Raw genomic sequence first — 12,222 nt, 5'->3', positions numbered from 1 at the left:
CCCTGGAATAAGCCTGAATATCCCCTAAACCGCCAGTTCCCCAGCCCGGAGGCAGGAGTTTCCCTGTCCCCGGGCCAGGCGGGAGCACAGGCACCCGCTGCCCCAGGCTGGCTGCATGCCGATGCCAGCCCGGCTCCGCAGCAGCAGAGAAGCAAAGCCCCCAGGCTCTCAAACGAGAGGGGCACGGGTTAGGTGCATGGGGCAGGCAAAGGGGAACTGAGAATCATAGAAACAACCAGGTTGGAAATGACGTTTAAGATCATTAGTCCAGCCGTTACCCCAGGACAGCCAAGGCCACCACTAACCCATGGCACTAAGGGTCTCATCTGTATGGTTTGTGGACACTTCCAGGGACGGTGACTCCAGCACTACCCTGGCCAGCCTGTTCCAATGCCTGAGCACTCTCCCTGCAGGGAGCTCCGGCTCCATAGGGAATCACTCCAGGTTCCGCTGCCCGGCGCTTGGCACCGCAGCGGGACGCGAACCTACGGTCCCCAGCGAGGGTCCGGCTGCTGCGGCCGCCGCCAGCCCCTGCGGCTGCGGGCTCGGCGGCTGCAGGCGCGGCCGTTCGGAGGCTCACAGCACCCCCTGCTGGCGGCCGCCCCGCACCAGCAAGGGCACAGCGGCTGAGCCGGCGGCCGCCCGGCTCTGCTCCCCAGGGGATGCTGGAGGGGGGAACTCGCCGTCCGGAGCAGGCCAAGAACGAGAGGCAAGATCGGGGTCGATAAATCACAGAAAAGGGACAGCTGCGAGTCAGGGCTCTTGGTGTTGTGAGAAAAGGCAGAGCAGAAACTGCTTCATCTGCAACCAAAATCATCTCAGTAATTAAAAGAAACAAACAAGTAACCAACCAAAAAAAAAAACAAACACAAAAACAAACCAGAAACCCTACAATTTCATTTAGAGATGACAAAAAACTTTTTCTCTTACCCCAAATTCTAATTTCAGGGTAATTTGACCTTCACCATAACATACATGGGAGGTCAACATTTCCAGGTACCCCTCCATGCAACCTTCATGTCCCACCTTCTACTAAGGCAAATAGGAGGAAGACGATGTGATGGGCATAGACCTCCTTGCAGAAGCTGTAAGGAAATGTTAGCAGTGGCATTAGCCATTCTCCTCTTTTTAGTGATCAAGTCCCAGGTCTCAGATGAAGGCAACAAGAAAAGCGATAGGCCACAGGAGGAGCTAGGACAGTCGCCTGATTTGGGGCCATCTCAGGAGCTGCCATCAAGGCAGAGGTAGCAGCAATGCTAAGGACCTGAGGGAAGCCCCTGGCAAGGCAGCCATAGGATCTGCATTGTGAAATAGCAAACACTGTCTCAGCAGAAGGCCAGACATGATCCAGCTGACCTCTGCACCTCCTCATGGTGTCCCACCAAGTAAAGCTTTCACCTCATCCTCAAGCAGACTGTCTGAGCTATCAGAGAAGTCCTCCAGATCCTGCTGCCTCATCCTGGACTCCAGAACAGTGATGCGCTGCTTGAGTTTCTTCTGGGCATCATTGTACTCTGTCAGGACCCGGCCAAAGCGCGTGTGCAGTGTGTCCAAGCTGAAGGCCAGACTGTCCAGCCTTTCCTCTATGCTCTTCCCTTCCGTGCTTTCCTCTGTAGCTGACTCATCCAGCAGCCCTTCTTTGATCAGTATCTCCCGGCCACGCTCCTCCAAGATCCTTTTGGCATCAGGATACTCTGTGACTGCTTCCATAAGATCTTCCTTTGACAAGCAGAAGAGATCAGAGTATCCCAAGCTACGGATGTTGGCTGTGCGCCTGTTGCCCATTTTGCTGCCCTTAATGTTGAGGATGCTGATCTCACCAAAGCAGCTTCCTGCAGTGAGCAAAGCATACTGTGTCGTTCCATCATCTCCCACCACGGCCAGCTTCCCCTCCTTGATGATATACATCTCTTTCCCAATATCTCCTTTCCGGCAAATGTAATCCCCTGGGCTGAACACCTGAGGGCGAAGCTTCAGCACCAGCTCCACCAGTAGATCTGCCTCACAGTTCTGGAATATCCTCACCTTCTTCAGTGTCTCCAGGTGAACGTTGATGGCAATCTCTGCCCTTAACTTATCAGGGAGATTCTTGAGGACTTCCCTTTCATCTACTGCTTTCTGGTTGGTCCACACATAGTCAAACCACTTGATGACTTTGGTTTCCATGTCTTTGCTCACCTTGTGGAACTGCATGTAGTGTTTGACAGCATCAACTTTTGCCTGGAACTCTGCCCTAGTGGCGTTCATGTTGGATATCATGGATCCCACATTCCCCACAATGGTGGCAAAGATGAGGACGCCGATGAGGAAATCAAAGATCACAAAGAGGTATTCTTCATCAGTCACAGGCGGAGGGGTCTCTCCAATAGTAGTCAAAGTCAAGGTAGACCAGTAGAGACAGTAGACATACCCCAGGGTCAGATTACTATATTCAGGGTCTGTAATGTTGGGATAGACCCAGCTGTCCTTTCCAAGCCCTATGGCCTTGGAGATGGCATAATATATGCATGCGTTCCAGTGGATGATGATCAGGATGTAAAGAACCAAGTTGGTGATGCGGAAGATGTTGGGGTGGCTGGTTCTGGTCTCGGTCCTATTGAAGAACTCAAACATGCGGGAGAAGCGGAGCAGCCTGTTGAAACGCAGCTCAGGGCAGTGCAATCCCACAGTGAAGTATGCCAGGTCTGTGGGCAGGATGGAGAGAACATCCAGCTTGAACTGTAAGGTGCGGATGTAGTTATCCCGTAACTTCTTCGTGTCCTTAACCAGGAGCCCCTGTTCCAAGAAACCTAACGGACAAGCACATGACAGAATTATCTTGGCTAATGTTCAACTCTACTGCAGGGTTTGTAAGTGTGTTTGAGAGACATTTTATGGGATGACTTGCACATGTGCGCACAGGGTCATCCAAATACTACCATTTCCACCTGACCTACTCCTGACCTACTCCATTTACAAGCTTTTGTTACCACTCAAGCCCTTCATCTGGCAAAAGCCACCTAAATATACCACTTAGGGATTTAGTTTGTTGCCACGAAGAAATGGGGACACAAAGGTTTCCATCCTCCAGGTCACGAATTATTGCAGTTCTAGCAGAAATGTACAGCTACCTGCCACGTTCTGAGAACACTAAATTCTACCGTTTTCTCATGTAGGTAATCCATTAGCTGAACTGATGCAAAATCAGAGATACAGACCTTCAACTATGCCCAAATCCTAATAGCAACGCAGGTAATCTTGTACAATTATTCCAAGGTGAAGTTGGAAGCTGGAATGATTAATCTTTCACTCTGAAACTTACTCCGTTTCTCAGATTTTCTCATTAGATTCCTTCTGTGGAGACTGCTTCCTATTAGCGAGTGCCAAGGGAGACAAAACCCTCCTTCTAATGGAGCTGGAGATTAGGTCTCTCCCTGGCAGATCATCTCCATCTAGGGGATTTAAGCAAAGCACTCACAAGCCAGGGGTCTGCTTGTGCTTACCTGTGCGCAGGCGGATCACTATGTCCCCAATGTAGATAGAGTCCGAGACGTAGTCTAACACCAGCCAGAGGGCAACATAGGTCTCTTGCAGGTCATTGAAGCAAGCCCTGGAGGAAGGGCATAAAATAGGGTGGTGAGACCAACAAATGTCCATATCATCTCCAGTTATTACAGATGCATAGGCTGATTCTGAGGCTCCTAACTCTGCAACAGAGCTTGGCCATTTGCCCCTCTTCTCCTAGGAATTAAAACCCCTTTCTCTGAAAACCCTGTCCTCTCTTCATGTAAGTGAAGCAATGACTTGAAACCACCTCCCAGATATACCTTACAGCTTTACCCCAGAATCATGGTCCTTTCCAGCTGGGGCCAGAGGATGGATGCTCTGCCTCTGCACCACAGAAGTCACAGAGATAGCAGGGAATCCCTTTCCTGTACGGTCATACCAGCCCCAGCACCACCAGTGTCATTCGTCTGATACCAGCTGAGCAATGACAACCAGGTGAACAGGAGGAACAAAGGAGAGAGGGAGCCTACAACCTCCCGACTCACCTGGCTACGAGCAAGCACCAGTTATAGAGGACAGGAACTGCAATGACAGCCAGCCAGCAGTAATACCAGTCCCCTGCAGGGTCCACCACAAAGATCTGCCATTTCTTCCTGGAACCAGAGAGAAACCAGAGCTGACAATGTATAAATAAAGGGCTAAATATAGAAAACAGGGTTGGAAGGAACCATCCTTTAACCCTTGCATTGGACTGGCTTAAAACATAGCTGCAGCTTGAGTGCCAGTCTGTAAGATAAAAACCCCAGCAGTGCTGAGCAAAAATGTCCAGCACTGTTTAAGCTTCTTTATCCCTAAACCTGGGCTCAGTAATGTACCAGAAGAGGAAACTGTTGGACAGTAAGGCAGAGCCAGCAGCCTACATACACCCAGCACCAGAGTGGCAAAGCCAGAAACAGATACATGGAAGAGGATGATCAGAAAACTTCTTGTTACCTGACATTACCTCTCCCAGATGAGGTTTGGATCCATGCCAGACAGATCTTAAAAGAAGATCAGCTAGAGCAGGAAGGAAAGTGTTCTGCAGACCAGTGAGAGCACCAAGAGATGCTCAAGCCCCAGAGCAGCAACCCAGGGCAGCTGGCATTGCAATGCTGCCACCACCACGCTGCTTGTAGCTGCCTGCCTGGAGCCTGCTCAGTCCTGGTCCAGCCTTTGAACTGCTCCCAAGTGTTTGATCCTGCTCATCTTGGGGCTCTGAGATTAGCTGTGTGTGCTCCAGTCGCCAGATCTCACTGGAGAAGGTGGGGGGGAAGAGAAACTCTGCAGCTGGGCAGATAAGCTCAGTGGCTGCAGCCTGGTAGCACAAAACTCCTCTTTCCCCTCCCTCCTTTCCCACTTTTGAACATGGAAAACTCCCTCCAGCGATAGGAAAAAACCCAACCCACTTGCCAACAGATTCCCCATGCCCACCCCATTGCTTCTGACAGCTTCAAAAGCAAAACCTCTGCATTGAAGTCTCCTTCCCCAGCGGGACAGCGGCAGCACTCGCAGTGCCCAGAACACGGGGAGCAGCACTCAGCACAAATCCAGCAGCAGTCCTTCACACTCCCTCTGGATACAGCACAGACAAGCGGGCAGTCCAGCTTTCCCATTAGAAGTGCTTCTCTTTTGCTCAGAAAGAGCAACTTTAATGGGTTTTGAGAAATGGATTTCCTGGTCCCTGGGACACAGCACCAGCACACTGGAAGCACTGCTACCCACAGCCACACACTTCTGTTGTGACACCCACAAGCACTAATAACCTCAATAACAATGCTGATAACGGTAATTTCAGCTTTAAATCACCAGTGCTGCCCATGGCAGGTGGAAACCAGAGCTCCGGGTTAGCACAGGAAGAGGGAATCTGCCTCTTCCTGAAGGCTTTGCAACCATGGAGTCTCCCATGGCTGTGAACAGCAGCTCACATTCAGAGGTACCTGTGGTTACTTGCCCTATGGTACTTACCTGGGGAGCTGTGGACCAGAAAACAGCAGAAGTTACCACCATGTCCTCATGAGTCCACTGGCACCAAGAGCCCTTTCAGGTCATGCTTCATCTCCCTCTTATAATTAACAATCTCCCCTTAACCTCACAGGGCAGAGCAATTTCCATGCCCAGTAAAGGCCTGGATACAAGGCTCAGATCTTTTTCTCCTACAGAAAACAATTACTTCTTAGTGTTTTAATTACCACAGATAATGGCAGGGTACAGAGGAGTCCATGAGCTTTGCCCTTTAATCAGCCAGCAGAAGAAAAGCCAGGTTAGAGCTTTGCACCAGGAATGAGAGCTGAGGAGATGAAAGGGCTGGATTTGAAAGAGCCTTTTCACAAAGCTGCCGTCACAGCGTCTGCTCCTGGGGAGGCTGGGGCAGCAAACGCACTCCCTTCATGCCACAGATGATGAGTGAGAATGGCAAACCCCATGTGCTCATGCTTGCTGTGGTTTCCTCCATGGGGATCCCACACCCCTTGCCTCATCCCCAGCTCCCCATATGCACAAAAGCTGAAGGTACATCTCCCCACAGACCCAGGGCTGGCTCTAAACACCAACCCTAGCATTGAACTGCTCTGGAAATGGAGAGCTCTGCTAGCTGTCACAAGCCATGCAATGTGTGCTTCCCACCAGGGCATGGACCAGGGAAGAGAAGGCCACATAGGTAAGGGACAGTCCAGGTCTTTTCCACAGGGACAGGCTACCAGGTCCTACGTGCCAGGCTGGCCGGAGAGGGCAGGGAGGACCCTTCCCACCACTGCATCCTACCGCTCCCTTTCCCATCCCCATCCACCTCCATTGGCCATCACTGCTGGAACCCCCAAGCCCTCTGCATGGCTGTGGCCACTGGAAAGCGACCCTACTTCTTGTTTCCCTCCTCGGTCTCCTCATCCTGTAGGTCACTGGCAATCCTGGCAGCCGCTGCCTGGAACTCGGTGCCCTGGAAGCGCTCGAGGAAGGGGTCTGGGTTTTGCTGCTCCTCGTGCAAGCTCCTGCTGGCCCAGTCCCTCAGCACCAGCACCAGCCGGACTATCCTGGATGGGGGAAAGAGGAAAGAGTCAGAGAAAGGAGAAGGCTTCAGAACCAGCGGGGTGGCTACAGCGGAGACAAAAACACTCACAGGTCCCTCTAAACCCAGCGTTTCCTCTCTCCTCCCGTGCAGCGATGCTCATGTGGTCATTCCCCGAGGGGAGCAGCTCCAGAGGAGCCTTCAGCACCACGGCGAGGGGCAGCTCAAAGCCCACGAGCCTCGCCTCTGAGCGGGGGAGCCCCCGAGGCAGCCCCAAGCCCTGGACAGGACTTGTGCAGGAGCCAGAGCCCCGCTGCGGGGGGCGGCCCGAGCGGGTGAAGCCTGCCCCGGGGAGCAGTGCGGGCAGGCGGGGAGCGGCTCTCGGGCAGGGCGCGGGCAGGGGATGGGGAGCGCTCGCTCTGGGAGCTCTGCTCTGGCTGCCCCGGGGTTGGCAGCGTCGGCACCAGACAGAGCCGGTGAGAGGGGAGGATGCAGTGCAGAGCGCGGGGTGCAGAGAGTGCCTGCACTGCTCTGGTGAGGGGAGGGAGCACCATGGGCAGGGTGCACCCGGTGCTCCCTGGTGCAGGTTCTCCTGCAGGGATGCTGTCGGCAGCTGAAATGTCAGGGGAGCTGAGGGGGAGCCTGTGTAGGGCCCTCAAGCATCCGTCTTAGCTCATGCAGAAAAGGAGGGCATTAACCCAGGGAGCTGGGAGCTAGTAATAAAGAAACAACAACAAAAGGAGGAAGAGGCCAATCTAAAAGCAAGGGGCTTCCTCTAAAACCTGATGTTCCCATCCAGAACTGCTTCATAGTTCTGCAGGGGGCTGACATGGCAGAGGGGTTAGAACTTGATGATCTTAAGGTCCTTTCCAGCTTTAACTATTCTATGATTGTATGGCGTGGGAGCAAGAATATACAAGCAAGAGAGCTCACCCTAGCAAAGTCCCATGGCTCCTCCCTCAGTCCTGCTGCCATTCCCGCAGGGGCATGAGGAAAGCATGGGTGATGGGACAGAGGGAGGCTGCCTGCAACAGAAAGGAGCCCCCAGGCCTGCAGATGTGATGAAGCCATTCCCTCCTGAAGCCCTCCCCATGGCACCATTCACAGATGCTGGTCCCTGCAGGCACTGAATGCCATATAGCAGGAGGGGATGCTGACCCCAGTGTCAAAGCCAGGTACAGAAGGCTCAGGCTCACACACAGGTACCTGGCCAAGGTTCTCCTGCCTTGGAAGGCAGAGGCCGGTGGCTGCTCCCCTCCATTCGAGGGAGTTCCTCTCTGCAGCTCTGAAGTGTCAGCTGGGGTTGAGCAGGACCTGCAGTGGGGAAAGGGGGATCTCAGCCACGCGGTGCCACCATGGCACCCACCCACAGCCAGGTGAATGGGAGGAAGCAGCTTGGGCATCCCAGCCCTGCCCACACCAGGTCTCAGCCACACTCAGAGCTGACCCTCCCCAACCCCACCAGGGACCAGCCTGACCTTGTGGTGAGCCCCGTCCCCTCCACTCGGGCCTGCCTGGGTGGGCAGGGGTGGTGGTTGGCCGGTGAGCTCTGCAGACCGTTATCCTTGGCCATCATCCTCCATGCGAAGAGACCATGGGCACAAACCCTGCCCCAGGGACCTGCATAGAGCAGAAGACAGTCACAGGAGCAGCCGTTGCAGGATACCTCATGTGGTTTGAACACAGCATAGGAAGAAAGGGTCAAACCCTGTGGGGTGTTTTCCACCCCCAGCCCTTGCTGATGCTGTGTTAAGTCTTGCAGAGCATTTCACCCTCCCCAAGAGATCTCACATTGCCCCATCAAAGATGCTGCTGGCTCCTCAGCTATTGCTGGGGCAACAGCGTCCCCAGTGAGTCATGGCATGACAACGAGCCCAAGGCTCTCAGCCCCACTGCCTGCCCAAGGATGAGAAAATAGACTCGTAAGGGATGCAAGCACAAGGCAAGGCCTGGCAGGGAGATGCTGTCATGCATGACTTCGTGTACAAGGGTGTTTGCACCTGAGCAAGTGCTCTCCTTCCCCAGGGCACTGGAACCTGCTGGTACCCTGCCCAGAGAGCCACATCTCTCATCACCGCGTACCTCTGCCCTGTGTTGGACATTGAGGTTTGCTATTTAAAGAGAGTCTTGCTGAGGTTCCTGCTAGCAGGAGCTACCACCTGGCTTCAGAGAGCAGCAGAGAAGACCCCACGTTAACACACAGAGGCTGCTGTGGAGCAATGGGATTTCACCAGGGTTTGTCTCTAATGAGAGGTGGCCATGGGGCTTGCTCAGCCCCAGCACCACACACAGCCCTCACTGCTCTGCTGCGCCCTACTATAGACCACACAGTGCCAAAGCACCTCACAGAAACACGGATTTGCACATACATAAACCCAAAGGCACATAGGCATTGCCCAGCCCTACCCAGACCATGTATTCCCACCCTGCCTGCTCCTCCTTGGGCACACAGCACACCCGTTATACCTCTATTGCAAGGATAAGGCAGGTTCCTGGAGACCACACACTCATGCCCACACAGCACAGGCTCTGCCTGGGGAAGGCAATGCCTTGTACACCTCTGCCAACACGTACAAAGACTCCATCCCCACCACACGCACAGGCAGTCGCACACCCCTAGGCACAGGGAAGCCTCTGCTGAGAGGCCACCACTGTCCACTTACAAGCCTGGTGTCCCCTGAAGCCTTCCACAAATGAGTGTTGAGCTGCAAAGCCAAGGCAGGAAAGCAGAGCTGCTGCACTCCTGCCCTTCTCCCCAGCCAAGCAGAGGAGCAGCACTGCAGGATGCACATGCAGATGATCGTCACTGCAGCACACCCATCCCCTGAGCATCCTCAACATCCTGAGCACCAAGGTGCACTTCAGAGCTGTTAATAGCAGCCAGCCTTTGTGTCTGGGGGATGAAAGGGGAGGAGGGAAATGTGCTGATCAGGGATGCTCCATTTCCCTACCCACGCATCTCTCCCTCTCCCTGTCACTTCCTTGGTGGCTGAAGGGACCCCAGACATCTCTCAGGGCAGAGCCCAGCAGGAGATCGCAGCCATCCTGAGCAGGTCTGGGTCCAGTGGCTCCTGAGTCCCCAGCAAACTTTAGGGGAGCATCACTCCTCACCCAGGGACAGGCAGAGCCAGAAAACCCCAGGTCCTGCACACAAGGGGCTGCACCAGGATTGTGTCCCGGGCTGCCTGCTTCTGCTCCCTAGGGAACAAGTGGACTAGATGTTCTCCAGAGGCCCCTTCTAGCCCTAACAATCCTGTGATTGCATCTCCCTACTTCACAGACTGTGCCACAGCTACTGCTCTGATGGAAGATCTGCAGAAGTAGACACATTTTAACACCCTCCCATCCATTTACCTCTCCTTATGCTCAGGGACCAAATGTGCTGCTCCGGAGTCCCAGCGAAGACAGCCGCAGTGTTTGAAGGTGATCACAAAATGCATCTTTCACCAGTTTCTGCCCTTGTATTTTCTTCAAAAAACCATTCTAATATCACAGCCAGTTAGCGAAGAAGTTGCATCCTCAAGGCAGAAAGGAAGAGGTTAATTTTTACCTGCCTCTTGCCTAATCAGCCCCTGCTGTGTGCATGGAGTCCTGCACCCTGTGTGAGGCTGATCTGAAAGTACCAGCACCAGGAGTCCCTTTGCTATCAAACGTTTACCTTTTATTTTCCTCCAAAGCCTTTAATTCCTCTTGTTCTGATCTCACTGAACACCGGGGCAGCAGGGAGCCTGAAAGGGATGTTCTGCAGCCTTGGTATGGGGAGCACCCAGCAGCAAGGGGCATCACCCTGCTCTTGTCCTCAGCACTGGGGACCACAGACCAGGAGCACTGGCAGTGGCACATGTCCCCGCTTCCACCTCTCCTTTTGCTCCCTGCCTGCTGCTGCCTTCAGAAGCAGCTCCAGGAGCTGCTCCCTCACAACTCCCTCGAGCACCATGGTGCACAAGACACGTTATTTGCCATGCACATCTCTGTGGCAGTGACCCCAGGAGACACCCAGCACTGCCACGTGTGCTGCCCTGGGACAAGGCAGGGCTGGGAGGAGAAGGCAGGGAAGAGAGAAAGGAAATCCATAAAGCCATCACACCCCACCACATCCAGAACACATGGTCTTTATTAAAATGTGCATTTTATGGGTCAGCGCTTCCAGATTTAAACCTTACATAAAAGCCGTATTGTATCCCCTCTAACCTGCCTTTGAGCACACATAGAGTTTGATCATGTCTCCTCCAAACACCTTCAATCCTCACTTTGAAGGTGTCGTGTCCCCAGAAGGGTCAGCCCTTCTCATCCTAAAACACAGCTTAAAGAAAACCCAACACAAGCTTCTTCCAAACCCCTCCTAGAAACCAGGCAAAGGGTTCACCTCCTTTCCTGGCACAAGTCACACAGCAGCAGCCCCTTATACAGACCCACAGTGTAAGGTCCTCTGGTAACCCTGACCACATCCCTGAGCCACAAGCCATAGGAACCACACCACACTATCCTGGCTCTCATTTGTAATATATCTTAGTGCTCAGCTCTCAGCCATGGGTTCAGACCTGCAATTACATGTAGGACAGCTACTTTTAGTGTCCAGATTTACAGGCATGGATGCAGGCAGAAAACACCCAAGCATTCACGTCTGTGAATAAGTTACTGGGACACCTGGGTGAGCTGCAGGTGCAGCTGCGATTACTGATAGGTGGAACAGAGAGGTGCCAAAGCCTGCCCCAGAGCCTGCAGGCACAGCTCCAAAAGCATCTCAAACCCACCTCACATCCAAGTGTTACTGAACTCCACAGAAGGAAAGAAATGGCAAAGCTCTTGAGCTGGGCTTGGGTTTGGCTAAAGAGCATCCAGGCCAAGGATTCCCCTCACCTGTGTTCGTGCCCCATTGCTGAAGTTACATCTTGGCAGCAGACCTGGAGCAATCCTGCCCTCTGGCACTGGCAACCTCACAAATATCTGCTGCTGCCCAAATGGGCAATTTTCCATGGCCTGTCTGGTGCTATCACTGTTGGTACGAGGTCTTATAATCCAGAGAGTCACCACGGGGAGGTTTCCCGTTTAAATCTCCCTGGGAAAGAGCCAAGCTGCAGGATAAGCCCAGACCTCAGCAACGCTCTTACAGTCACTTTGGATTTGAATGTGTGCAAACACGCTGCTGAAGTGCTTCCAGCAGGACAGGAGCCGAGAAGATGGTTGCACAGCAGCAGGGATGGGAACTGCTGACTCCTCCAGCTCCCTGCCTCCTGGAGCAGGGGCTATGGGATGGGAGACCTGGCAGTAAACCTCCACCCAAGAGCAGTGGCACAAGGAAGAGAAGAAAACCCATCAGCAGTTTAAAAACACTCAATCACTCTGCAGGTCCTGGAGTGCAAGCCAAGGAACAGACCCCAGCAGTTGGCTGAGGACTTCCATGGGGTCAGAACTGGGTTATCCAAGCTGGGACCGAATCAGGGGACTGGGCCCACCAGCATTTAGGACTGTTACAGGTCCCCATGTCCACAAACACTCAACGCCTTGGGTTTGCATCTCCTCTGGCAGGCAGCCCAAGGGCCAGAGGTCTTCCATTGCTCTGTACAGGACAGGCACCTCCTGTGTCAGCCACCATACCTGGGCTCTTCACAGCAGCTTCCCACAGGAGCACAGACCCCATCAAACATACAAGGTGGTTGCTAGGCTACAGAGAGCATCTGCACCCACAGCCCAGC

General features: G+C 53.6%; 1 protein-coding gene across 2 annotated transcripts; it reads right to left on the bottom strand.

Moving 5' to 3' along the window:
- Positions 1 to 882: 882 nt before the first annotated feature.
- On the bottom strand, positions 883 to 8,838 carry CNGA2 (cyclic nucleotide gated channel subunit alpha 2). 2 transcript variants are annotated; one of them, XM_061356753.1, is made up of 6 exons: positions 8,005 to 8,838; positions 7,733 to 7,840; positions 6,381 to 6,551; positions 4,032 to 4,139; positions 3,483 to 3,589; positions 883 to 2,789 (listed from the first exon to the last, which is right to left on the bottom strand). In XM_061356753.1, the coding sequence occupies exons 1-6, from the start codon at positions 8,100 to 8,102 to the stop codon at positions 1,369 to 1,371; spliced, it is 2,013 nt and encodes a 670-aa protein (XP_061212737.1). In that variant the 5' UTR covers positions 8,103 to 8,838; the 3' UTR covers positions 883 to 1,368. The 2 variants fall into 2 exon arrangements, with proteins under 2 accessions (XP_061212737.1, XP_061212738.1); XM_061356754.1 differs by lacking the exons at positions 7,733 to 7,840; positions 8,005 to 8,838 and adding an exon at positions 5,715 to 5,812 and having other exon boundaries at positions 6,381 to 6,458.
- Positions 8,839 to 12,222: the final 3,384 nt, after the last annotated feature.

This window comes from Neopsephotus bourkii, unplaced genomic scaffold (genome assembly GCF_033783945.1).
Source record: "Neopsephotus bourkii isolate Nb327-2 ecotype Australia unplaced genomic scaffold, CSIRO-AGI_Nbou_v1 NB_867, whole genome shotgun sequence".
Lineage (NCBI taxonomy): Eukaryota > Metazoa > Chordata > Aves > Psittaciformes > Psittacidae > Neopsephotus > Neopsephotus bourkii.
This window is presented reverse-complemented; position numbering and strand designations above follow the sequence as displayed.